At 36.8% G+C, this 27,978-nt stretch overlaps 2 protein-coding genes across 9 annotated transcripts in view; one reads left to right on the top strand and one right to left on the bottom strand.

The window, feature by feature from the left end:
- Nucleotides 1–23,505, top strand: ANGPTL2 (angiopoietin like 2). 2 transcript variants are annotated; one of them, XM_069771491.1, is made up of 6 exons: nucleotides 1–626; nucleotides 6,803–6,945; nucleotides 9,733–10,589; nucleotides 20,637–20,830; nucleotides 21,070–21,340; nucleotides 21,854–23,505. In XM_069771491.1, the coding sequence occupies exons 3-6, from the start codon at nucleotides 9,782–9,784 to the stop codon at nucleotides 22,051–22,053; spliced, it is 1,473 nt and encodes a 490-aa protein (XP_069627592.1). In that variant the 5' UTR covers nucleotides 1–626; nucleotides 6,803–6,945; nucleotides 9,733–9,781; the 3' UTR covers nucleotides 22,054–23,505. The 2 variants fall into 2 exon arrangements, with proteins under 2 accessions (XP_069627592.1, XP_069627591.1); XM_069771490.1 differs by lacking the exon at nucleotides 6,803–6,945 and having other exon boundaries at nucleotides 17–626.
- Nucleotides 1–27,978, bottom strand: part of RALGPS1 (Ral GEF with PH domain and SH3 binding motif 1) — a 133,597-nt gene that overhangs the window by 61,458 nt on the left and 44,161 nt on the right. The window lies entirely within an intron of this gene.

The following is a 27,978-nucleotide window of genomic DNA, read 5'->3' as shown; positions in this document are numbered from 1 at the left end:
GGAGCGCCCGCCGCCGCCGCCGCCCGGCCCCGCCCCCCGCCAGCCGTGAGGTCACCGCGCCCGGGCCCGGGCAGCCCCTCTGCCGGCGGCGGGGGGGGGGAGGGAGCCCGAGGGCGCCTGCCGCTGGTGGAACCCCGGCGCTTGTGGGAGGAGGAAGGAAGGTTGTCCAACCAGAACGTGTCAGCTCAGTGCGGGCTCGCGTTTCTTTCCCCTACCAGGACGTAAGCCTGCCACAAAGGAGCTGAAGTTCAAGTAAGGCTGCCTCAGCCTCGCGCGGAGTGATGGACTCCAGGCTTTGAAAGGCGAGCGTCGAGCTCTGCCCGCTCCCCCGCGGAAGGTCTCCCCGCGCCTCCGGGGCCGAGCCCGGGCAGCCAGGCTGCGAGAAGTCTTGAGGAAGAAAAAGGGAGAAAGAGAAAGCAGGAATTGTGCAGAGCCGCTCGTTACTCCCTTCTCTAACCCCGGCACGGCGCACGGGGCTGCCCAGCTGTAGACGTCAGGTCACTGACGAGTTACGCTTTTGACACGACCAGCCAAGAGAGATGTCACAGCTCCTGTGGACGAGCTGTTCTGGAAACCTTCGGTGAGAGGACTGTAAAGGACCGAAGAAAGAAGCCAAAGGAGACGGGGTAAGCACGGATAGTACCGATGGATTGCGTTTAAAGTATGCAGCTGGTCTTGTCCGTCCAGGGTCCAAAGACTGACTGCTTTGCAAAGCCAGCCAGCCGGACTCTCGCAGGAGCGAGTGTGTAAGCTTGTCAAAGTCGTTACTGCTCCCTAACAGAACGCAGCAAGCCTGGGCTTTTTTTTTATTGGGGGCAAAAGGAGGAAAAAAAAGGAAAAAACATACTAAAATATGGCCGTAAAGATAGCTGAGACATTTTATGATGCTAGGCAGTGAAAAGCCTCCTTGCCATTATTTTCAAGAATATGAAATCTTTTTTTAATCTTATTTAATTCTACATGTAACTTTGGGCTTCACGCTTCCTCAAACTCACTGAAAATGCATATACTTTTCAACAGACTTTCTAGGACATACTAATTTCTGTGGTAACTTTTCTAAAGGACTACCTGTGTTAAAAATTATGAAATCTCCATTCAGTCTTTCTTACACTCATGTCTGATCAAGGAGATACAAAAGTTCCTGGAACTTCAATAGAGTCTATAAATAAATATTTGAAAGATTTTTGTAAAAATGTCATTTTAAAAAAGAGCCTAGCATGTATGAATACCATTGTGTAAGCATTAAATATTTACTATAGGATCTAACTATTTTTCATGGGCAAAATGAGTCACATTTATTAAAATGTGAATCTGTTTAAGGGCTGTTATGGACAATGTGCACACACACATATGAGCACACACAGTATGAGCACTTTTTGGTAGTGATTGGATTAAGTGAAAATAAGGTGAGGCCACTGTTGAGGGAAGCAACAACAAAAGCAGTGCGCGCTCTCAATAATTACATTCCACATCTATGACAGAACTTTAGTAAAGCACAAAGAACAATCCACAAACAACATGACTAAAATTCTTGGTAATCCAGAAAGAAAATTTGTACTTCTTTTAACTAGAAAAACCCTATCTTTTGCAAAAACTTGAAAAAAGTTACATGGCAGCGAAAGATACATAATCTTTTGAAGTTTCTTGCAGCACTTCATAGTATTTCAAAACAAAAGTTCTCCAAGACCTAATTAAGATACTCTCACATTCTGAAGTGTTTCTTTAGTCATCCATTCCCCTCAGTGAAAAAAGTATTTCCTTTTAAGAATAAGGAACTAGTGCTTGAACCAGAATTTCACCTCAATTTTAAGTGGACAGAAAAGCTGAGTATAAAATGCATTATAATAAAAGTATCTAAGCAATTAATTGGTTTCTGTCAGTGTGGCACTGCTAACAATGGAATCAAATAACTAGTGGCAAAAAACCAAAAATCATTATTCCCCCCAGAAGTTTGGAGTTAAATTTTTTCAGCTTAGTTTTACATCATGTTTTCATAACTGAAACTGCATGCTATTATGTGTCAGCCCTTCCCTATCCCCTATTATATTTTCTTTAAAACTTCATACAAAACTTTAAAGCTTTTCCTAATACATGTGGCATGGATACTACTGTGCTATATTTTCACTGTGAATTGCCGTTTCCTTTTAACAAAACTGAAAAAAATCAGTGTTCAGGTTTTTCACAGCAGTAATCTTCATCTAAAAATGAAACTGCACGAGTTAATTCTAAAAGAAAACCTGTACCAGTGGAAGTCCCTCTCCTTAGAAAAAAGCAAAAATTAATAAATCACATTAAATATGAAGACTACCTGAAAAATTGAGAGGATGGATTAATATAATTCCATGCAACAGAATGTTTGGGAGAAGGAGTAAGAACAGAGCATGAGCTCTGAGAAGAGGGGCAGGGAGTAAGAAAGAAAGCAGCTTCAGAAAATTCATGCTTCTCTATCTTATCACAATGATATTGTGAAATCCAGATCATATTACTGGCCTGGTGCCTGGAACATGTCAGCTAACTGTAAGTCCACAAACACTGACTATCAAAGGACTCTGCAGAAGCAAAAACTAGTGTTTGTTAACAAAAAACAAAACCAAACCCTCTGATCTTTTCATAGTAGGATTTTACATTTTTGACACCCTTGCTCCATTTGCTTTTATAATCCAATTAAAATGTAAAACTGCACTAATCTAAAAACTCCTTTTAATACCAGACAAAAGTATTAAAGAAACAGTGAAGATTTGTTGCCAGTTTTTCATGTTTCTTCTTTAGAATGAACAATTACCAAACTATGTATTAATTCACAATCAAATAAAATAGTTTATCTTTTCAAGAATAAATGCTGTAATAGCTAACACTATGCCTTTTGTGAACGTGCCTTCATTTATATGTCTAAAGGCTTGAGGAATCTGCACAAAAGGTACCATAGCATGTAAGGTGTGTAGGAAAAGCCATCCCAGCCCATCAAATGACTGCTAGCCTCATTATATTAGATATGACCAGCACACAAGAGCTGACTAACCCACAGAACTGAATTTTGTAACAGAGTGATTTGTTTTCCTACGCTAAACTCATCTGTATGTAGGATATCACTGCTACTTTTTTCTTCTAAGTCAAAACAACCATACAGGGAAATGTCAGAAAGTATCAGTGTTGTGCAAAAAGTGTGTATCTCATCCTTCTTAGATATGTGTTTTTTCACCTATCCAGGTTATTTCTAAAAGGCTCTGAAGTATCAGTTTAATTATGGTGCATTCAATTCTGGCATGTTAGACCTGCACGCACTCTTAACAATCCAACCTCTAGACTACAAACCCTTGAGTGAGAGCAATTTACAAGGATGGGAATAAATTGTGAGTGCTGGACCTTGCCTATCCACTCCTTAATGAGATGAGTCACCTATTAAAAAAAAAAAACCAAAAAAAACACACAAGAAAATATGACACTGAAATAAAACCATATACAGAAAATAGAGTGAAATAATAAAAAAGTAATCCCCCGAATTCTGGCACCAACTTTCTAAGGAATATAATACTCTGGGAGCCTTTTTAGGGAGGTTGAGTGACAATGATAGAAAATGGTAGCAGTTTGTTGTAAAAACAACAAATCATTATCCCAAAGATACAATGACTTAAATGGAGAATTCCTATTTTATTTTGACAGCTTACTGAGCACTCCTGCTTAAGTGTAAAAAGTCGCATAGGAGACCTACTCCTTCACCTTGTTTGCAATGATTATCATAACTGCAGCCCAAGAGAACTAAAAATGCCTCCTTAGTTCCTGAGCTGCAACATACAAGACACTAAAAATCTATTCTAACTTTTTGAAGTGAGAATTGCTGCTGTCTTCATCATATACCAGGTTCTGATGTATTAGCTCCTCAAACCAAATTGGTAGTGTTTTTTTTAATTAGATTATCTTTGCAATAAGTTCAACTATACTGCAATTCAAATAGTTATTCAAGTCCCCAGAAATCCCCTTGTGTAACATCCTAGTTTTAGCACAGAAAATTGCCTTCTCTGTAAAGCAGTCTCCAAGGGTAGACACAGTGTCATGTATCACTTGTACAAGACCTGCATTTACATAGCTCAGTGCATCACACTTTCATACCAACAGTCCTCTGGCTTAATAACAGTTTACTATATATAGAAAAACAAAGAGTGGCAGCAAGAAGCAATTCTACGGATTTTACCTACTGGGTTCTTCTATGTTCCTTATCTGTAAGAGTAACCCATACCAATACATTCAAGATACAAAATTTATATTCTGGTATGAAATCCAGGCAATTATTTTCCACATTTGTCTTAGTTAAGGTTTTCCACACAAGATTTACACAGATCATTATTTTGCTTTTGTATTTCTTTAAAATGCTATAGTACAGGTGATGTCTTCCTTAAAAATCAAAACGCTTCCTCCTTGAACTGACTTGTAATCCAAAGTAAAGCATAATAAAGTTCAGTGCTCAGCTACCATCCAGTGGTCTTCCTATAGTCTCAGCTCTTTTTTTTGCACAATACTGAAAAGTGTAGTTGCAAAAAGAACATAGTATAAACTCCCAGAGACAAGATGCCAGTCTCTCAGTGGCTGAAAGACTCAACATTGCAAAACCATTTTAGATCTAGATACAATAGTGTTGACAGTATGTAATCAGGCTTTCATAAACTCCTTTCCTTCCAGAGTAATACTGCAAACATCTATTTTATGAACAAATTTCATCCAACAGAAACAGCCCTAGCATTGAAAGGCTACCGGTAGCATTTTCAAATAAGCTTAATGATACTTTATTATGTTATCACAAGTCATATTCTTCATCTGATGGAGACACACCTTCATTCTCTTTTATACACAAAAATCCCAAGGATAGGTAAAATATTTCATAAAACATGAAAGAGATAATTAATCAGTCTATTTTGTAAAAATTAGACACTCTGAAGCATGACATCAGAACCGACAAATAATGAAAAAAGGTATACATGTTGGAATATCCACAATGAAATGTGTATTTTGTTATAAGTAGCTTAAAAAAAAAAGATCATATGCTGACATTGCTACCTTTAATGCTTCCTTTTAAGGCAAGCTGATTAAAAAAAAAAGTGAACATTTGCCAAACAGTAATACTTTGCACATAGAAATATTTTTAACCGTTATCATTACAGGATCACAATGGTGATTAAACTATAGGATGTGAAACACCTGTATAATTTTAAATGGTAAAATAATCTAATCTTGTTGAAATATCACATGTAAATTTCAAGATATTCATAACAATCAAAAGGTAACATATTTTGACTAACCAAAAGTCCCATATAAGCATGACAGAGTACAGGACAGAAAAATATTTCAAAGCAAAGCCGAAGAAAGATTTTATTTACTTTTTCCCTTTAAGGGACAGGAAAAACATCAAATGCTGAAACATCCAATATCCCTTTCAGAAAGTTTATTTCCTCTTTTTTTCACCAGATCATGGGAACATCCTCAGTTGGGGAAACAATGAGTGAGCAAAGAAACCAACTTATTATTACCTCCTTCCAGTTATATACACAGATAGGCCAACATTTGGTCTACAAACTGAAATTTTAACCAAAGTCCTTATGCTGGCTAGGAGTATGAAAAATACTAAGATTATAACCCACACAACAGTGCCGCCAAAAGTTTTCATACAGATGCAGTTAAACACTGGCAAAAGACAAACAGAAAAAAAAATACTATTTTGCCTGAATAAAGTAATATATACTGCCAGGTAGGCTAAACATACACAAAATTGGGTTTAGGTGCATCTGCACTAGGGCAAGTTTGTCTTAACTCCCATGAAAAGTGCTTTTAGGAGTACACAAATCTTGAACAGCCACAATCTAGAAATGAAATTACTTCAATATTTTTTTAATTAAAATTACACCTATCTTTCTTTTTAAGTGTGCTGCTTTCACTTCTGCTGTTTTTTGTTTGTATGCTTGTTTGCTGAAGTTTTGTCAGTGTGCACAAGGATAAAAGACAGACATGCTGTATTCCAGTCATTAAGAAAATTTGTACCAAACCTGAAAGCATGGTCTTCTATCATGTAGTTTTGTGCAATGGTGAGGTTGAAATGTCTACAGCCACCCAAGTGGAATTTTGCACTGGGGACAAATACAGCCCCAGTAATATCGTTCCCTCCCAGTCCACTGCAGAAGAGCTACTGGGAGAAGGGGAGAGGAAGAGGGGGGCCAAGCCAGAGAAACAGGAAGAACCGAGTGATCAGCAAGCAACGGCACTAGTTAAGTACGAAGAGTATGAGCAATTACTTGGCATAAGTGCAACAGAAGAAAACTGAAAGCTAGTGTGCTAAACATCAAATAAATAAGATCTTCCTTTCCCATGGGAAGGAATTCTGATGCCCTAGGAATCTGATGTTCTCCTACTCGAAAAGAAGAGGGAGATATTAAAAAGCATTAAGTCCTTCCTTAAAATTGTTTCTCTGGCTTCCCCCCCCCACTTCCTCCAGCAACCTTTTTTCTCCCTGAAAGATTAATCATTGAGAATTGTTCAAACAAGCATGTTGGTTATGAACTTCATTTGAATCCAACTGCAGAAAAGAAGAAATGCCATTTATGTTATGTAATCCATCACAGTATGCAACAAATAGGCCTCATTCTGAACACTTTATTTTTTAGCTGAACAAATACAGACAGTAAAAGACTTAAGAGATAACTTCATAAACAGACTCTGCAGGAAGAAGGACATCTGAAGACAGTATCGTTCTTGTTTCTATTTGTACAGGAGCATTCTCTTACCAATGTACTTTTCCTTCCAATGTTTTTTCTTATAGGAAGAACACCTTAGAAAAGGTGACATGCAGGCAAGATCATGAGAGAGAAGCATTTCAGCACAGTCTAATCATGCTGATGTCATTCACTGATGGCTTACCTTCTGCAAACAGTGGTCAAACACTGCAACAGGTTTCCTAGAGAGGTAGTCGACACCCCATGCCTGTCAGTGTTTAGGAGGCATTTGGACAATGCCCTTAATACCAGGCTTTTAACTTGGTCAGCCCTGAATTGGTCAGGCAGTTGGACTACGTTATTGTTGTAGGTCCCTTCCAACAGAAATAGTCTATTCTATTTTATTGTGAAAGATGTTTGAACTGCTATGTTAAGATGAGGCTGATGACTCTGTTCCATTTTTTTCTTAAACAGTTCTTAAAAAAATTGGAGGGAAAAAAAAAAATCGAACTGTTACGTGTTACTCTATTTCTTCAGCCTGGAAAAGAATGTGCACCCCAAATCCTGCACTCAGTTAAAGACATGAGATGCTGTAACAAAGACACAAGTGAACTCTGAAGAAAAAATCAGTTTCTTTTCAGTGGTCACAATAATTACAGTTTTTGAGGGGGGAAAAAGATATTTCAATTCAAACAGTGAAATAAAACCCATTTTACACCTATATGTAGGTGAGACATTTGCAAAACCAGTCCATCTGTGCAGAAGTATGAGGCCTGGAAAACTGCCAGGGTTTCTAAGTGTGACCTGCTGTGCAAATGCTGATTATGCAAGTTAAAGCTGTCTGGGGTGAATTTATGTTCCCTGTTTTCCAGGGCTCCAAATAACATTCCTTTACTTACAGAAAGCATGTCAAACTCCCAACTTTTATCTGACAAGTTTTCAAGATTCTTGACAAGTTCTGTAAAGTACAATTTCTTTTCGTTTGCAAAATGAAAATGAGTTTATTCCAAATAAGAAACTGAGGCAAAAATGTATATCCAAAAACTTTAAGAAGGACCAAGTCCTGGTCACTTTTGTTTGAATCATTTACAGAAGCATTTACAGAAACTTCTATGGTTTATTTCAAAACACCAGAAAAATGTGAATGACTGACAACCGTATCTCTTCTTAGTATGAATAATTATTTAAGCATGCATATCTATCATTGCCGTGATACTCCAAAAAAAATTTCTTAAAAGTCAGCAGCTGCCTAGGATCATAGAACAGTTCAGATTGGATAGGACCTCACCTTTGTCTTGCAAAGCATGGCTAATTTCAACATTAGATCAGGCTGCTCAGAGCCTTGCCTAAATCAAAACTTTACATATTTCCAGGAATGGAGATTTCACCACCTCTTTTGGTGACTGCTCAGTCCTTGGTCACCCTCATTGTGAAATTCTTTTTTTCTAAAACCCAAAACGAATTTTTCCTGAGGCAATTTGTATCCATTGACCATTACACTGTCACTGTGCACTTCCAAAAAGAATCCATCTTCTCTAAAAACAGCCATTAAGTAGTTGAAGACAGCAGTCAGATGTCTCCTTCACTTTCTCTTCTGGAAGCTAAACAAACCTAGCTCTTTCTGCTGCCCCTCATACATCAGGTCTGCCAGCATCTACCTATCCATGTTGGTTGCGCTCAGCTGGACTCATGCCAGTTTCTCCCAGCTGTTACTACTATTTCACATCATTTAAAAAATTTCGTTGTACTGAAGATGACCAAGCAGTAAGGTGACAGTTATTTAAACACTGAATAGTTATTCCACATGCAATGTTTTACATGCAAAGAAAAATACGATGGTAACACCACCTTGATTTAAAAAGTATCAAGCAGGCTTTATACACTGAAAAAGCTCCATACTGCCCCCTCCCCCCCCATTTATTTTAAGAAAACTAGGTTATATATACACATGCCTATTAAAATTCAACAACAAAAAGCTGTTAGAAATACACAATATCAAAGTGCTGTTCAAGCAGCTGATAAGAGAGTGATTTGTGATAAGGACATTCCTGGCAGTAGTGACAATCCTAAGCTCATGTTTCCAAAACAACTGTTGCCTATGAAGTTCTGGTATTGACTTATTTTTTAAGAGATTGTGATGGCCTGAAATTTCCACCTTGGAATATGAATCTGCTCTGAGAACTAAGCGTAATTTCACCAAAAGGCTACTGTTGCAGTATGTCAACAAACACTACTAGCTAATTTTAATAGCTGGGGTCTTCTTTGTCCACCATGCACATATGCATGTGTTTCTCCCCTTCCAAGAAGGGACTATGAAGTGAAATGACCAGGCTGAGCATAAAGACAATGTCCAGTGAGAGTCACGATAAATATTTTAGTTGTAAATTCTACTAGTCTGGAAAAACAACAGATTTTACTGTCTGTGATAACTGGGCAGTAGAGTTCTTAATTTATGACTATTAAGGACTAATGTAGAGTAAGTTTTTCCTTTTTTTTTTTTTAAACTCTGAGGTTCAGTACTGCTGACTAAAGTAAAATTGTTACATTTCACCTAAGCTATATCTCCTGCAATACACATGCAGTTATAAAATACTGCAAATGAGCTAGTTGCTATTTTTAGAACTTTTTAACAGCACATATTAACTTACATTCTGTTTACATTTATATTTGTAACTGTAAGAAATGAAAATGTAATTCATATTTAATTGGAAACACCAATCTTGGAAAGTTTTGTGGTACTTGCCTAGAAGAAAGGACTCTTCAAATCCTGGTATTTATTACTTAGTTTCTTGTGGTTCTTGGCAGGCTTTAGACAAACTATCAGCTAGTAACTACGGTTCTGGCCATAGAATGATACTATTCCCCCTGATGTCCCTTTCAGCCAACATAAGTTCATGCTGGGCAAGAAAAATATCTCATTTGTACACAGACATACTAGTTGCTATGCAATATTTTGTAAGTTTTAAAACAGATTATCAGTTGTAAGTTTGCATTGATTTCCTATTTGTTACTTACTGTTAAATTTATTTTAAAACAGAGTTTAAAAAGTTATTTGCAGAAGAATATTTGATCAGAACTAGAGGATCATGATGACAACAAGATTCATCTGTTTAATGCTAATAGCTGTTGTGGGAGCTACTGCAAGCAAAACACAGGAATTTGAAGGCAATGACGAGGAAGCAGAACAAGAATTCATTTATATGAACCGATATAAGCGTTCCAGTGACCCACAGGACAAATGCACTTACACCTTTATTGTACCTCAACAGAGAGTGACAGGTGCCATTTGTGTTAATTCTAAGGAGCCTGAAGTTCTACTTGAAAACAGGGTAAATAAACAAGAATTACAGTTACTTAACAATGAACTTCTTAAACAAAAGAGACAAATAGAAACTCTCCAGCAACTGGTAGAGGTGGATGGTGGGATTGTTAATGAGGTTAAACTCTTAAGAAAAGAGAGCAGAAATATGAATTCTCGTGTCACACAACTCTATATGCAGTTACTACATGAAATTATCCGAAAACGTGACAATGCCTTAGAACTTTCTCAGCTTGAGAATAAGATTTTGAACCAAACTGCAGATATGTTGCAGCTTGCAAACAAATACAAAGACTTAGAGCACAAGTACCAACATCTGATGTCAATTGCCAATAATCAGTCAATAATAATTGCCCAACTGGAAGAACACTGTCAAAGAATGCCATCCGTAAAGCCACTGCCACAAACTCCACAGCCACCAAATAAAGTGTACCAGCCTCCTACTTACAATCGCATTATTAACCAGATATCTACTAATGAGATTCAGAGTGATCAGAACTTAAAGGTTCTGCCACCTACCTTACCAACCATGCCTGCAGTTACTAGTATTCCAACTTCAACTGATAAACCATCTGGTAAGTAATATTATTGATATGTCTACATTAGTTTATGCTAATATGCATTGGACAACATTTTCATTGTAATATCAAAAATGCAGACAGAATTTATTTATTTAGCAAAATAAATGCAAGTTAATTACTTTGAACTAACTGAGATTTCTTAGATCTGACGTTGTCTGTGTATCTATCTTGTGTATTTTTAATATACATGTTGTAGTACAAGCACAAAAAGAAAGCAAAAAAAATGAACTCTGAATGTCTAACAGATTTGGACACACTAGCCTGACAGAGTTTTCTCATGTTACTTTGCCAAGACCAACCCACCATTTATATTACATGTATGAGATAAAGGAGCTGCAGAAAACTATTACTAATAAACAGTCAACCATCTAAATTTTATTTGCCTGTGCCCAAGACCAAACTGCTAAAATTCATGACATCTGAAGGGGTTTGACACTTTTTGTGTAAAGATTTATGAAGTTATTACAACTTTGTTGATCTAGCATGTGATAATTTTTGTGCTTGTGTAACTCAAAAAGGAATACGTATCTGCTCTGTACCTCACACAGGGCACTTGCACTCTTAAGACATGAGCAAAGGGAAGCAAGTGGTGGAATAGTAAGGGATATTATACAGCCCTCAGTAAGAGTCTTGGGAGTTCTGCCATAAGCCAGATTAGAGGCATCTGAAATCGCATTAGAGATCAATTGATCTACATGATAAAGAAATGACAGGTAAAGAATCCAGTTTCACCTACGGTCCCACATATTTAAAAAAAATAGTTCAAGTAAGTATTATGTGTCCCATACAAGAGAATTCTGTTCTTCAGTGTGTGGGCAACATGTACTTGCTTCAGAAAAAGATAGGGGACCCACAGACATCTGAAACTAAGGCTCATGAACTGCACTCAGAATATATTCCAAGACTATTGGTAACATTTTCCAAATGACATTGTCAAACTCTTAAGAATTATCAAATAATGCAACTGCCACATTTAAAAAAAAAAAAAAAGACATTTCTCCATGGAAATATCCACAATGAAAGAAACCTGAGCAGGTGTTTCAGTCTAAACACAGTCTCTAAACACTTTGCTACAAAGCAGTTATTTCACAATATTGCCAGAGATTAATTCACCAAAGCTTGCAGCTTGCATTGTGGCATGCAGAACCTCGGCCAAAAATATTGTGATTCTAATGTTCTATGTTAATCAGGAGAAGATCAGGTCTACTACAATTTCTTTGGAGCAATACACTACAGGATGGCCTCTTCAGTAATTACATTTTGACTTTGATCTCAAAGTAGGTTCAAGCTTAGTACAGTATTTCCCTACCTTTCTGTAAGTGAAATGTCTTTCAAGTGTTCTTTTAAGACCTTTCCCCTTCCTCTTACACTCTTCTGAAAACTCATTAATTGGTCCACACCCTCCTCTTTAAGTACCCTAACTGGAGCTGAGGCTTCACCATCACATAGCAGAATAGAAAAGTTACTTCATGCGTATAGTACTTTTACAGCATTTTTGTTCTTTGCAAAGTAAAACATTGACTGATAACCAACTTGAAAGCCTGTAGAACCCCTAGACCCTCACATGAAGAAGTGCTGCTTATCCAGTTATTTTTCATGTTGGTCTCCAGAGATGCCTTCCAAAGTCCATGACTCTAAGATAAGATTTGACATCTGCTACTTCCCCCTTATCTATATAACTAACCAGAAAAAGAATTCTCACATTTCTGCTGCACAAATCCATTATAATATTAATTTCCCTCCTTATTTTCTTGTTTGCAGCAGTTTTGATTTGTTCAAGCGAATTTCCAGCAACTGAGGTTAAGCTATTTAACCTTTCACTTCCAGGGCATCTTCCTCCCCTCTCCCCGCCTTTCTTTTGGGGCAAGGAACATTTAGTACCTTTTTCTCATCCTCCAGAATGTTCTTCACTCACAAAGCACATCTCAAACAAAATCCCTTTCCACAATTAATGCTGTAAATGATGGTTCAGCCAGGTGTCTGGAATGAACTATGAAAAACCCACAAAAACACATCCCTTGCCCCCCATACCCACAACCAACATGCCACAAACCTAACAAAACTCACCACCACCACAACTGCCCAGCCACTGGAAAAAAATCCACCTATATTTTATCCAATCCTTTCTGTACTATGTCTTGAGTTCTCAACCTTTGCCAAAGCTCCTGGCTGTACTAACCATGTGATCCTAGCCAACCTGTGCAATGAAAACTGAAGCAAAATGGAAGAAAAATATTAAATGCCTTCTCAGTTTAATCTGTTGACGGCTCTCCTTCCTCACAAAGTAGCAGACCAGTATTTTCCCTTGATCACAGACTTAGTACAGTCTTACTACTCTCAGTAGCTTTATTTCATTTTGTACATTTTGTCCACACTTGTTTTTGGAGTTTTTTTGCTGTTGTTGTTTTGTTAAATAAACAAACCAACCCCATGAACAACCAGCCATGCCTAATACTTTGAGCTAGCATCTACTTAATCTGAGCTTTTTTCATGTTTTCAAAGCTACCGGAAAGGTCATGATTTAGCCAGGTCAGTTTCTTACCATTTTCCCGAGCCACCTTCTACAACAGCAAAATCTATTGAAGTGTCCTCAGAGACTCTTTAACAAACTTGTAAACTCTTCTCTTGGACTAACTGTCTAAAGCATTTTCTCTGCACATTCTCTGAATTTGCTGACGTCTATTGTATTTAAGTTCATTTTCTTTGTTTTGCTTTTCACTTTTCTTTCCTAAGAACTGTGGCCTCCATTACTTCATGATTAAGATCACCTACACTGCTTTCCATTTCACATTTTCAATCAGTTCTTCCCTACTTACTAGGATCAAATGTAATCTATCCCATGTTTTTTTGCTTTCTCTATTTTAGATATCTATGAAAAACCTATCCCTAACAGATTCCAAAAGCTTGCTATATATTTTTTATCTGCTGTATTCTTCTCCCAACAGATACAGTTGCAAGTTGGTAACTCACTGGAAGAGGCAGGCAACAAGTATCAAAAACCAAACAACATTTAAGTTAATTATGCACATAAACTGCAGAGAAAGTGAGGCTTAAGTTACTTCACTGTTTTAAACCAAATCTCATTTCCCTTTGATTTGTACTAATGATTTTAAATTAATTAAAAGCTACAAGGATCCAAGCTTCCTGTTCCCCATTAAGCACTACGGATGATTACTGAGTCTCACCAAATCCATAAAAGGCATATATAAGAGCTAGGAATATGACATCTCATTCCATGAAACATTATGCAGTGTGAAAGTATCAGTGCAAAGCAGAATTAGGTGAAACTCTAATTCATAAGAGCAATTACATGGACCTGTTGGAGCAGGTCCAGAGGGGGGCCATGAAGATGATCAGGGGGCTGGAGCACCTCTCCTGTGAGGACAGGCTGAGAGAGTTGGGGTTGTTTAGCCTGGAGAAGAGAAGGCTCCAGGGAGACCTTATAGTGCCCTTTTAATATTTAAAGGAGGGTGGGGGGGTGGGGCTTAAAAGAAAGATGGGGACAGACTTTTTAGTAGGGCCTGTAGTGATAGGACAAGGGGTAATGGTTTTGAACTAAAGGAAGGTAGGTTCAGACTAGATATAAGGAAGAAATTATTTTTAACAACGAGGGTGGTGAGACAGTGGCACAGGTTGCCCAGAGAGGTGGTAGATGCCTCATCCCTGAAAACATTCAAGTTCAGGCTGGACAGGGCTCTGATCAACTTGATCTAGTTGAAGATGTCCCTGCTTATTGCGGGGGGGTTGGACTAGACGACCTTTAAAGGTCCCTTCCAACCCAAACCATTCTATGATTCTAATCCTAGCCCCCTTCCCTTTTCTTTTTTTTAAATTACACATGAAAAAAAAAAATTTGAGAAAATATTTTGTTTACTACAACTTAATTGTTTGAGTTAAGGTCAAGAAATAAAATATGATTAGAGAATTTTTTAAAGAATCCAAACAGAATTAATGACTGCGGAAGACAGAAATTTAGGAGATGCAAGACAAAAAGACAGGGTTGGGAGAGTAATCATGTGGTTTGGGTTAGCAAAATCACAGACACAATTTTAAAAACTTATTTCACATTCTTCAACTTGGCAAAGGTGGGTGCAAGTCCAAAGCGATACAATACACCTCACACAATCGGTTATCAAAACCTATTCTCGTCTTTACAGTAAACATAAATGTGTGGTCTCTTCATTATACAGCTCTGTCTTCATCCTATACATCCAATACTACAAAAGTATTTTTGTAGCTAAATACGTTTGTGCCAGTGAACAGGTACTGCGCAGGTTACAAAGGTACTATTTCTCAAAGGCCTGCTTGACTCCCTAGAGGTGATTTTATCAAAACTACCTATCTGAAAGTCAGGATGCTCTCACTTTTTCAAGGGAAGATAAGATGACCATTGTTTGTAAAGCATACTTATACTTCAGAAGGAAGATTTACATTTTATTATTATAAAAACACTAATTACCAGACAGATGTATCTAGTAAAAGAACTGTCCTTTTCTCCTAACAGCAGCACATACACTATAAAGAAATTTTACACAATTGCTCCCCAATTTTTTTTTTTAAAAAGGGGGCAATATCTGTTATTGCTGGCCAACCAATAATATGACTGGCACAGTCACATTTACCTCAGTCACAAAACAGCAATCTGAATTGGAGAGCATAAGAACTGCCACAGAAATGAATTTAACCAACTTAAGAGAGTTCTACACACATCACTTACCATAAAATAAAGTGCTCATCTTTTTTCTACATGAATACTTTTGAAACAACCTACTTCTTAAGTTACTTATAATTTAAAATCTTCAGAGCAGTGACCCTTTCTGTAATGACTTTATGCAATCCTAGGACACTAGACTCCTATGCCTACACTCAGAGGAAGGTACTTCAGAACAAAACATTATTATGACTATGATCTAAAACAAGACAGTCATTTAGAACTATTTCCCTGTCATGTCTGAAGTATCTTTCCCTACCTGCTATTGTAATTTACTGTGTAGTGTGATTTAAATGTACAACTGAATATTTTCTCCTTATTCACAAAAGTAATCCAAAACAACTAGCCAAGTAACAAAAAATAGTGTGTCAGATTTGAGAGGTAAGGTATAGAAGAATAGCTAGTGTCTGGTTAAAAATTTATTAGGAATATTTGAAGCATTGGATATTTCAACAGAGACATCATAATCTATTGCCTCCCAGATGACAAAAGCTGATGACTGCATAACAACATTGGCAGTAAATCATAAAAACATGATGTAGATAAATTAAAGAACCTCAGTCTCATGGTAAAATGTTCTAGAGAAAAGAAACTGAAAGAATGCATTGTAAAATGTGGGCATCATCACTGGATATAAAGTAATTTTAGAGATACACACTTTGTAACAGACAAGTTAATTTCTCTGCAAGGACTAGTGTCATGCTTTGATCCATGCATTTCCCAGAAAGTCTTATTTTATGAGGCACACAAAACACCCCAACATTCCTGTTGCTGGTTCTTTGCAAAAATAAAGGAAAATGTAAAAAATACTTGGTTTTGATTCCGAGTAGAAGAATTTGCAATTTTATCCATAAATAGTTTGCTGCAAATTCTTATTTCTGCATTCTTGTTTCCCACTCATGCCCCAAAGAATAAGTTAGGTAAGTTTAATTCTGTCTGCAAAACTGAACATGTACACAACACTGAAATTCTACAGAAAAATTAACAACAACAACAAAATCAGTAAATAGCCAGTAAGTCACCTAAAGTCAACAACAGAGATTGTTCAAAATAACTACAGTTGTATTTTACTCCATTCTATTAAGGAAAATATGAATTCCAAGTAAAATTTCTATAGTCTTATTTAGGAACATTGCTCCTTAAACTTGCATGAAAGAGCTAAAAGCCTAATAAAAGACTTCAGGATGAAATAGTTTAGCTGTGACACTAACAACAACTCCTTTCTTGGAGTTATTACCCAGAGGTTTGGGGTGGGATGTAGGGCTATGACTCACCAAACCCCAACTACTTTACGCATTAATGCTTAACAACTACAAGTTTTAATATGCCCGTGCAGAAAAGCAGATGTGGTTTATCTACAATGAGTGTTAGTTTATAACATCAAAAAGTTTAGCCCACAGTGTAAATAATTAAACTAGATCTGAAAAAACAATTTACTAGAGTGCAGAATTCTACACACAACAGGACAAACACTATTATGTGAAGCACTGCTACATTTGCTGTATAAAACAGACTTACATGAGTAGCTTATCAAAAAACTCTTGCTTTGTATACATTTGCTAGTGCAACATTGGAAGATGACTAAACACAAGACAAATGGAAGTTGAACGTGAAAACTGAATGAATTTGATTCATCATCCTTACCCAACAATCTTTTTCTGGGAACAAAACATTTAGTAGCCAGTTACATCAATTACGAAATGCATGTTTTCTTGTGCAATTGTTATAGGAGGCATTATTCCTAGGAAAACATGCACACCAACCAGTTTATTATACTCTACCAGATAAAACCTTTAGGTAAACATTTTAAATCCATGCTGCATTATAAAAAATAAAGTTAAATAGTTAAATAATAAACAGCAAACAGTAATGCTAAGGTCAATGCAGTATTAACATACCGTGTATTGCTAATTTTATATGGTCACAGAGTTTTTCAAAAAAGGCGTTAGTAGTATACAAAAATGAACATACATAATAAGAACACAGACAATATATATTCATACTGATAATTATGGCTTAATGAAGCAGATGGTTTAAACTTATATACCCTTTAGGTGAAGTAACGCAGATTTTGTACCATCAAGTAAAATCTTTGGATAGGAGTAGTGGACAAAATTCAAGTAAGAAATGCTGAAGTGTAATCTGAAAGACAGATTATTTAAACAGGGCACAGAAATATTAGACCAAAATATATATGTGAGGCTAAGCCAAACATATATATGCTTCTAAACAAATATTACCACTTAAACAAAACAAAACAAACCCCCCAAAACCTAAAGAGACAAAAGCAAACAAACAAAAACAAACAAACAAAATTTCCAAGAACTAGATAGTTGGGGGGGGTTAGCAAGATTTGATATAATAGCCAATCAGAAACTTGGAGACACAAATGACACAAAATAGCAGAATATTGTAACACCAATGCATAAACTAGAAGTGTTAACTGAAAAGGTAAAATGTTTTCAAGTACCATAGAGACTATTTAAAGATACCCTACTGGAAATTCAGACCTATCCATCCATCCAAAAATAAAAGACTTTGAGAAGACCAGCAAATCTTGTCATGGCTAAGCAGCTTGGTAAAAGAGCAGTATTGTAAGAAAAGACAACATCATTCAAAGCACTAAAGCCATGTACAAATCAGGAAATAAGAAAAGAACATAGGGAGTCAGGTTAAATATAAAGACACATTAAAATCTTAAGAACAACTTGCAAAAGGAAAAAAGGCATAATAAATCTGATTTCTAACACATCAGGAACAGGAAGCGTAACTAGAAGTTTATAGGGAAAGATAAAAAGATATAGTCAGAGAAATTAAGGCAACAGTAGAAAATCTAAATTAATTTTGATATGAGTATTCATTGAGGGGACACTTTGAGGTTCCTGTGTTGACTAGGTTAATGGCAAAGAGGATACTCTGCAGGATTTATCTCAAACTGAAATGTTGGTAGAAGAGGTTATAAAGCCAATGAAAGAAGTGAATACTAACAAACTGCAAAGAGTAAAGCACATTCCCCAAGAGTTCTAAAGGAAACTGAATACAAAACAATTAACTACTGTGTAGTCTCTCACCAAAAATTGCCTTAGTATGTGAGGAATGAGAGGTGGCAAATGTGACACTGAAAAAAAATGCAAAAATCCACTAATTGATAGAAAATATGCTAAGAACAGTATAACAAGCAGTAAACAAATCTGAATTATGTACCATCGTCCAATCACCCTGAATAAGAATCAACTTGGGTTTTGTAATACCAATTTGGTATCACTTCTAGAGATACTTGAAGGGCTCAGTGCCTATGCAGATGGAGTTCTGGTTGATATACAGTCCCTATGTATTTCCAGAAAGCACTGAACAGGTTTCTTACTAAAGGTGTTTAAATAAAGCTGCTACAAAGTACAAAGAGCCTCACATAAATAAATGATAAAAATCCCTTAATTATTAAGAATTTTTTTCATGAGGCAGAGTTAACCATGGTGTCTTACAGAGATCTGTGCTGCGACCAGTTGTCTTCAGTATGTTCCCTTTCATTTCTGACGGCAGATGACAAATCTTAGACTAAACACCTTAGTCAAAATTTTGGAAAGTTTAGTATCTGATGAAAAAACACCTGTCATGGAAAAGTAGTAGCAAACTCTGCTTTGAAGTATTTATAATAGTTTAGGTTCATCTTAAAGCACTTTCAGAGAAAAGAATCATGTACCGTAGAGCACTGTTGCCACGGGGCCTAGAAAGAAACTTCAAGATTAGAAAGCTGTAAACACTACATCATATACTGTTATGTATTTATTTTTATGAAGACAAGATCAAAGATCTGTGGTTGACTATTTTAGGAGTTTCTTCAATAATTACTTTGAACAGACAAGTTCTTTTTTTGTTTTTAGTAAGTGCCACTACGTACACGTTGTGATAAAATAAACAAAAGCAATTTAAATTACCAGCATTCATTACATTTATCTTCTTCAACCTCTCATAATAAGCCGTGCAACTGTGCCACTGAATACTGCATCTACATCTAAATTGCCAGAAATCTGAACAGTTAGGCACAACAGAAATGTAGAAGGGGCTTAGAAGCAGCACTCCTAGTCTGTGAATATGACTAAGGAAACAAGGACAACACAGCATGGCCACAGACCAACAACTTGGATTGCCTCTTGGTACACTGATTTTTTGATTAACTAGTTAAAAAGACCCCAAAACCCCCAACCTCCCACAACACCAAGGTTGTTTCTATAAAACTAATTTATTACTAACTCATTTACTGAGTACAAGGGTAGCACTACCATTACCACTGTTGGATAGTGAATATGAAAAAGGGTAGATGAACTGAAATAATTTACAAGAGAAATTACTCTTGGTAGCAACATATGCTTCATTAAGACTCCTCACGAGAAGATCTGACAAGCCTTCCTCCTTCAGTGTTTGTGTGTGGGGTAAAAATCGATCAAGGGTCTCTAATACGGAGGATTCTTGTTGACTTCACTCTTCTGCTTCGGCAGCGAAGCAGCTGGGGGAGACTATCTGCAGATATCAACATAGACTCCTAAATCTTTTATATCTAAATTTCTCAGACTCATAAAAATGGAATCTAACTATCTTCCCATTGGATAAAATTTCTTTAAAAATCATTAATGTAAGATACTTTCAAAAAGAGTAGGCTCTTTATGGGCTCTACTAAACTCAAGGAAAAAAATGCATTCTCCTGAAAACAGGAGAGCATTATCTGTAATTCCTGTGAATATGAAGTATTTTATCTTCTCATTTATCTAAAATTTCTCTCACTATGTAAGCAGGCACTCCATCTTACAAATCTTACATTTCTATTTTGTGCTGTCATTTATTAAGGTGGCAACAGTAACACCTACATTCTTAATTTATGTTGCTGGTTCCATTGTTAATGTCCATACCAATGACATTTTGGGGGATCTAAAAAGCTGAATTTCTCAGAGACAGAAACAAAGTCAAACTTACTATTTTGATTTCTAAAGGAAATTATTAATATTAATTAATTAATATTAATACTTATCCATGGAGTAATTTATATTTAGTTTCTTTGAAGATATAATCAATGTTTTAAGTGCAGCTGCTTTTAACTAACTAACTAAATCTACCTTTATCACTAATTCATTGTGAAATGTTCTGGAAATAAAAGTTACAACAAATGAATCTGTCTGAAAACACTTAGTGGACACCGTACCTTCAATAAGAGGAAAAACAAACGCACTATTCAGCAAAAGCAAATCTACTGTAAAAAGCTACCAATTCAAATACTGCCTTGCATTAAAGATATGCTCAATTGCCTTTTGATGCAGAGTCCTTCTGTTTTGACACAGGGCCCTGGAGAGACTGTCTACAAGCATTAGAAGATGGCCATGATACAAGCTCCATCTATCTTGTAAAACCAGAAAACACAAACCAGCTTATGCAGGTCTGGTGTGATCAACGGCACGACCCTGGTGGCTGGACCGTCATTCAGAGACGGCTGGATGGATCTGTCAACTTTTTCAGGAACTGGGAGACATACAAGGTTAGGACAAGTGAGCAGTTTAATGTTTTCTACCCTCTAAAAATTACTGGTAAAGTTAATTTAAAGGGTGATTTTAGAGTCTGGCCAACAGCTTACTTGAAAAGGAACTTGTGTGTTCCACACAAGAAGAGGAAGTCTCTATAAAATAAATTACTGTGGTTTTCTACTTAAGAATACACTCAGATTTACCACTAAAACAGATGCACAATATTAACATGCTTCTCTTGCTTCCTTTACAGCAAGGATTCGGTAATATAGATGGAGAATATTGGCTTGGACTAGAAAATATTTATTGGTTAACAAATCAAGGCAACTACAAACTGCTCATAACAATGGAAGACTGGTCAGGTCGAAAAGTATTTGCTGAGTATGCTAGCTTCAGACTGGAGCCAGAGAGCGAATATTACAAGTTGAGATTGGGACGCTACAATGGCAATGCAGGAGATTCTTTCACTTGGCACAATGGTAAACAGTTCACCACGCTGGACCGGGACCATGATGTATACACAGGTACAAGGTCCCTTTCAGTTGCCTTGCTTTTTTTGCTCCCACCTCCCCGCCCCCTCCCCCCCCCCTTTTTTTTCCCCCTTTCTTTTTTAAAAAGGAAAAATACTTATGGTCAAACACAAAAAAGGAAATTACATTTTTAGAGATTTGTCAATTAGTACCTTATGAAGCACAAGCTGATGTGTCAACCCTTGTATGTACTAACACTGAAACAAAAATTCTCATTGAAATATTTATCATTTCTGTAAAATATGCTATGGGAAGTTATTTGAGACAGTAATGCAAACAAATTTTCCAGCAAGGGAGAGTAACACTACTGAGTCTATCTGTAGAACCTAACTACAGAGCTGGTTCCTGAAGAAGCCTAAATTCACCTCGTACCACATAATATCTACATGTATAAACACACAGTTTAAAAAAAAAAAAAAAAAAAAAAAAAGTTTTGTGCTTAGCTTGCTTGCTTGCTGTAATATTTTTCGTTTACTCCTAAGGCTGAATCGGAGCTTTCTTTTGCAGGTAATTGTGCTCATTACCAGAAGGGAGGATGGTGGTACAATGCATGTGCTCATTCAAATCTCAATGGAGTTTGGTATCGTGGAGGACACTACCGCAGTCGATATCAGGATGGTGTATACTGGGCTGAATTCAGGGGGGGATCATATTCACTAAAGAAAGTTGTTATGATGATAAGACCTAACCCCAACACATTCCACTGAAATAATTCTCTTGGTTTGCTGTCTTATTCTAAAAATCATGTAAAGCTATGATGTTATTACCTGGAATTATCTTTTCAGAAATGAGGAATGTAAGATATTGTACATTTATTGCTAACATGTGAGGGCTTGTATATTATATTTTCAAGAATCATTCCAGGGAAAAAAAGCTGAAGAAAAAAAAGGAACTGAAATGACATAACATTCAGAACACCTCTTGATACTCAAAGTAGTTATATTAAGCCTTTTAGAACTGGCAGTTTAGATGGACTGTAGATAAACTTTCTGGTTTTTATTCCCTGTAAATTAAGTTTGGATGGTAAAAATACTGCCACAACATTTAAATATTTTTGTATGTTATATTATGTATAAATATTCTCAAATACAGGAAATATTACAAACTGTACAGCAAGAGTTTTATTATTATTATTACGAGCAATCATTTGACACAGGAAATTGTATCCTTTGAACTGTGTAGCTGGTATATGTACATTAGTGTGATTATTCTGATTTAATCTTTGTTAACTGCCATGAATAAAGGTAGTACTATATAATTTGATTTTGAGAGCAGATACTCAAAACATTACTGTCGTGATAAATCCAGCCTTTCCCCTTCACTTTGAGCATTTTTAATAATCTGTTCCTATAAATTAGAATTCACATTTGATTCAAATATTTTAGATTAAAAACCCTAATGATTTTTCTTACCAAAATGAAGTAGCTACCTGCATATGGAAATTAATCCAGATTTACAACAGATATAACATGCTGTATAGCCAACATGTTATACTACGCAACAACTGTCACAGTATTTTGTACCTGACTTCAGTCATTACCTGCTGTGTAGCCTCTGTAATCAGAAATGGCTGGATATAAATTAAAGGGACTATCCAACTTTGCAGGCAAATGATGGATACCAATATATAAGCTATTTAATATCCTTAGCCAGTAGATGAAAATTATATAAAGAAGTTACCTGTAGCCAAGAGAAGTTATATTTACCATATTTCACAATTATAACATATTACTGTCAAATTATTAAACAGATTTACTCATCTATATTTAGAGGTCAGTCACAACTATGAAACACAGACTGGAATAATTCTAATATTCTTCTGAGACAGGTTTCTAGAACAGCTTGTTATAACACCCATTTCAAAACAGCAGCTACTATGAAAAATATAAGTTAAAGAATGCATATAAGAGGGAGAGCAAAAGCCTCTAGAAGTTCAATTTTTTTCAGTAAGCCTGTATGATACTTACTGTGCATTTGTGTGCACATGCTTGCACACTTTTTCCCTTATTACCTCATCACTTCTTTACAACAGTATGATGTGCATTAAACTGATGTGTGATGTAGCATGTGTTGTATATAACTGAAAGTAGGGTTATTAATATATTAGATTACCCCTGTAATATTGTAATCCTTTAATAAAGCAACAAATGTTATTTTGACACGTTCAGATTTCATCCTGTTTTAGTTCAGATTACTCATAGCAAAGAAGAGATATACTTAATGTCAACACAACTCTGCCTCGTGACACAAATCAACTCTTATACACAACTACTGTTAATGTGTGTGAAGTGTCTAAATATTGCAACATCAAAAGCAAAGCAATTTTCAGTTGAGAAAAACACTGAATTTCTACACATCCCAAGGGGGAAGAACTTTTTGTAGGTCATATGAAAACACCAAAATTTTCAAACAGTATTCAAACTTTATCTTTCACTGGTTTATCTACTGGACTTGGGAAAACAATTAAGTTTTAGGTAAGAAATATTAAATGCATCTACTGGCTCTAGAGCCTGGCCACAATACTCTAACAGTTAGGATTGTAGCATTAAGGCAGTAAAATTCCTGCTGATATCTACAACTAACCACAAGTTTTGTCAGAACAAAATGCACACACAGTGACGCCTACCTTAAAAGAGTCACTTATGAGTTCTTCAATGTGCATGGTGTGTATGTATGCACATTCAACTTATTACATGTCTATAACTAAATAATCAAAACTTCCTGAAAATACTTTAGCATAGCAATATCCTTAGGTCACATTCATTCTCCACCCTTTTCTTGCGCTTCTTTGGTAACATGCTACCACAGCATATCCAGGTACAGCACAACACATAATCCATGGAGTAAGATACAGGGGCAGAAAAAAAAATATTTTAGCCATATGTGTCTTAGTCTGGAAGAACTTCATGCTACTGGTAACTACTCTGGAGTGTTTGCTCACTTTTAAAACATGGATCACTATGAACATTACCTCCCCGCACTCACAGGTCACATGAAAAGGATTGTCAGAAGCTGTATGAAGATCACAAATTCAAGATACTCTTCCAAGTGCTTGGCTTGGTGAAGGAATGCATAGAACTTCAGGTATCCATTGTGCAGATCTCAAGAATGGGGCATTCCCTGGAAAAGCTATTACAGGTGCTTTTCTGTAGCAGGAGATATGGCTACAGATACACCTCCATAGTATACACTCATGACAGGCTTTAAACCCATGTCCAGGTTGACGGTCTTTTGTTAAAATAACCATATTTCTTAACCTTTCTACCTAAAAGGCGAGTGATTTACCTAGAGTCTTGTCCATGAAATTAAAAAAAGATAGTGCACAAAAGTCAGTGTACAATGACCTGGAGATACCATGTCTGAGAAAAGAACTTAGGCAAGCTAAGTTCTTAAATGAGATTAACTGTGCTACACCCCTCCTCCCTGGAAATGAATATGAGGAAGAAAAAGCCTTTTAAAGAATGCTTGGTCATAGGGACTTCGCTTTCCCCCACGCTTTCAGCTAATATGATACCACTCACAGATGCTATTTTCAATGAAAGATGAAGGACAGACCATATAATGGTGAGCTTGAATAGTTAACCTGTAAGGAAAATAAGCATGAGATTAAAATACCACTGAGAAACACAGACAATAGCTAGAGGAAAACTGCAACTAGCATCATAAGAAATCATCAAATTCTCATCTAAAGATGGGTGAAGGACAGACATAGCTGTAGGGTGGACCCAAACCAAAGTAACAAAAAAAATCTCTGGTCTACTTTACACAGAAATTTTAATTTAAAGTCTTCATCTAAAAATGGTCACTTCTCTCATTAGCTCAAGATGCCTCTTTCTCTCTTTCTCTTTTCTGAGGAAGAGAAAAGAGATACAGAGAAACAGACTGAGAGTGCTGAAGTTGCCTGGATCTGAAGAGGCTGAGTGATCTACCTAAGAAGTATCCTGAGATTCTTTGCAGCCTGTAGCCTTGGAAGTTCCCAAAAATAAAGCATTTGACTGACATGCAGTACTTGTCACACACAATAGCTGAGGATGGAAGGGACCTTTGGAGATCATCTAGTCGAGCTTCCCTGCTCAAAGCATGCTCACCAAGGGCAGGTTGCTCAGGGCATTATCCAGTGAAGCTTTTAATATCTCCAAGGACGGAGACTTCACAACCTCTCTGGGCAACCTGTTCCAGTGTTTGACCACCTTCACCATAAAAATGTTTTTTTTTTTTTTTCCCTTAAGTTCAAATGGAATTTCTTGTATTTCAGTTTGGGCTCATTGACTCTTGTCCATTCACTAGACACCAAAGAGACCAGTCTAGTTCCATCTTCTTTACAGCCTCCAGTTAGATTTTTACAGACATTGATATTTGCTCCCTAAACCTTCTCTTCTTTAGTCTAAACAATCTCAGCTCTCTCAGCCTCTCCTCATGACAGATGTTCCTGTCCCTTAAGCATCTCTGTGGTCCTTTGCTGGGCTCACTCCAGTATGTTCATGTCTTGTACTGGAAAGCTCAGAACTGGACAGAGCATTCTAGATGTGACCTCACTGGTGCTGAGTAGAGGGAAAAATCACCTCCTCTTGACCTGATAGCTACACTCTTCCCTAATGCAACCCTGGATGCTGTTGGCCACCTTAGCTTGACACCCACCAGGTCCTTTCCTGACTCACTTGCTTTCCAGCCAGTCAGCCCCCAGCCTATACTGGTACATAGCATTACACCTCCCCTTTCAGTGAACTTCTGAGATTCTTGTCTGCCCACTTCTCCAGCCTGTTGAAGTCCCCTTGAATGGCAGAAAAATTGTCTTGTCTATCAACCTCTCCTTTCAGTTTTGTATGATCTGCAAATTTGCTGAGGGCACACTGTGTTTCATTGTCCAGGTCACTAATTAAGATATTAAAACAATATCAGACCCAGTATTGAGCCCTGAGGCACACTGCTGGCCAATGGTATCCAGCTGGACTTCATGCTGCTCATTACAACCCTTTGAGCCCAGCAGTTCAGCCAGTTTTCAGTTCACCTTCCTATCCATTTATCTAGTCCATACCAAACCACAAGTTTGTCACTGAGGACTGTGGGAAACAGTGTCAAAAGCCTTACAATAGAGGAAAGAACCAGGATTTGTGGCGATAGGGCAGTGTGGGTAGAACAAGAAAATTTGATGTATCTACACTTGGATTTAACAAATTCACTAGCAAAAAAAAGTTGGAGAACAGAATAGTTTAGAAAGTGGAGGAGAGAAAAAAAAATTGTGCTGTTGTATCATGGGCTAAGAGTGACGTTCATAACAAGAACTGTGGCTCAGCTGGCTGACAAAGAAGAACTGAGGATATCTGACACATTCAAACCAATTGGGGGTGGGAAGGAGGGAGAGGAAAAGATGCAGAAAACAAGGTCCAAATGAACAAGAATATACATCCAGTTGTACCTAATGGGTTTGTTCCTACCATATTTTAAAAGTCATATTTACATCATAATAAAATATTTTCCAAAAGTGTTGTAGGGCAATGTTTTAAACATACAGATTTACTGAAATTAAAGGCATTGGAAAAAGCTGTCTATGTTACTACCCAGATTCTATTCAGAAAAGGTATTTACCAATTGGATCTTTGCTTGGCTCAGTGTGGACCATTGAAGTAGGACAACAGTAAGGACCATATCATTATTTCATAATTTAGCTAAGACTTGGTCAGGTAAGGCCTCTAGAAAATGAAAAAACAACCCCCACCCCCCATCCCCTAAAACCCCCCAAAACAAACCAAACCCCACATCCCAATGCTTAACATGGCATTTTTTTGCATAAAATTTGTATAAAATAATTCTAAACAAACCCAGAGGCTGGCACATCAAAACCAATTAAGCATAGGGAATTTGGAACTTACATAGTAAAGATAAGTTATTGGCAAGTATACTGGCAGAATCACAGATTTGAAAAATTTCACTGTGCCTATTTTTTTTAAACTCACACAACAGAACTCAGTTTGCACTAGACCCACCATTTCACTACTACAAACTGTGAAAGGTCCTAGTTTTTTCCCCTCTTTCTGTAATTATTTCCAACTCTTTCAATTACATTGTTTCATCACTCCCCAAAGAAGTACATCTCCGACAACACTACACTGTCTAAAAAAATCACATACAAAATATTTTCCTATCATTAGCAAAAGCACATGAGGCGAGTTTATACAGGACAGAACTGCAACCCAATGGAGAAGAGTTTTAACAGCTTCAATTCTCCTGTACTACTGCTTCATTTCAAAAAGTACTGCAGAAATCGCCCCGCAACTGCAAACCTCCTAAAAACTTAGGTTGCTCTTCTGACTTTTTGAAATATCTCTACCTTTTTCAGAACAGTAAAGAAAATGCAGTTAACTAATGCGTTATCTGTATATCAGGAACAAAACAGTGGGGCTCCACCTATAGCATTTAGACAAAAGGCTATCTCACAAGATTTAAGTTACTCCAGAAGACAACTCGTTATTCTCTTATACACGTATTTTAGAAGAGTTCTTTCCTGAAACTGTTCTATTGTCATTCAAAGTTTTCAGCATTATCCCCATTGTTATATTGCAAGAAAAAAAACAACAAAACAGCACAAGTCAGTGAAACCTGTAGATTGTAACAGAACATACCCATCTTTGTCC

The sequence above is a fragment of the Haliaeetus albicilla genome, chromosome 26, assembly GCF_947461875.1.
Source record: "Haliaeetus albicilla chromosome 26, bHalAlb1.1, whole genome shotgun sequence".
Classification (NCBI taxonomy): domain Eukaryota; kingdom Metazoa; phylum Chordata; class Aves; order Accipitriformes; family Accipitridae; genus Haliaeetus; species Haliaeetus albicilla.
Note: the sequence above shows the minus strand (reverse complement) of the source record. Positions and strands in the feature narration are given on the sequence as shown.

Excerpts from the sequence above, each read along its gene's own strand:
- ANGPTL2 (XM_069771491.1), top strand. The coding sequence starts at position 9,782 with ATGATGACAACAAGATTCATCTGTTTAATGCTAATAGCTGTTGTGGGA. Across the intron at positions 20,831-21,069 it reads GGAACTGGGAGACATACAAG|CAAGGATTCGGTAATATAGA; the intron begins GTTAGGACAAGT and ends CTTCCTTTACAG. Across the intron at positions 21,341-21,853 it reads GGACCATGATGTATACACAG|GTAATTGTGCTCATTACCAG; the intron begins GTACAAGGTCCC and ends TTTCTTTTGCAG.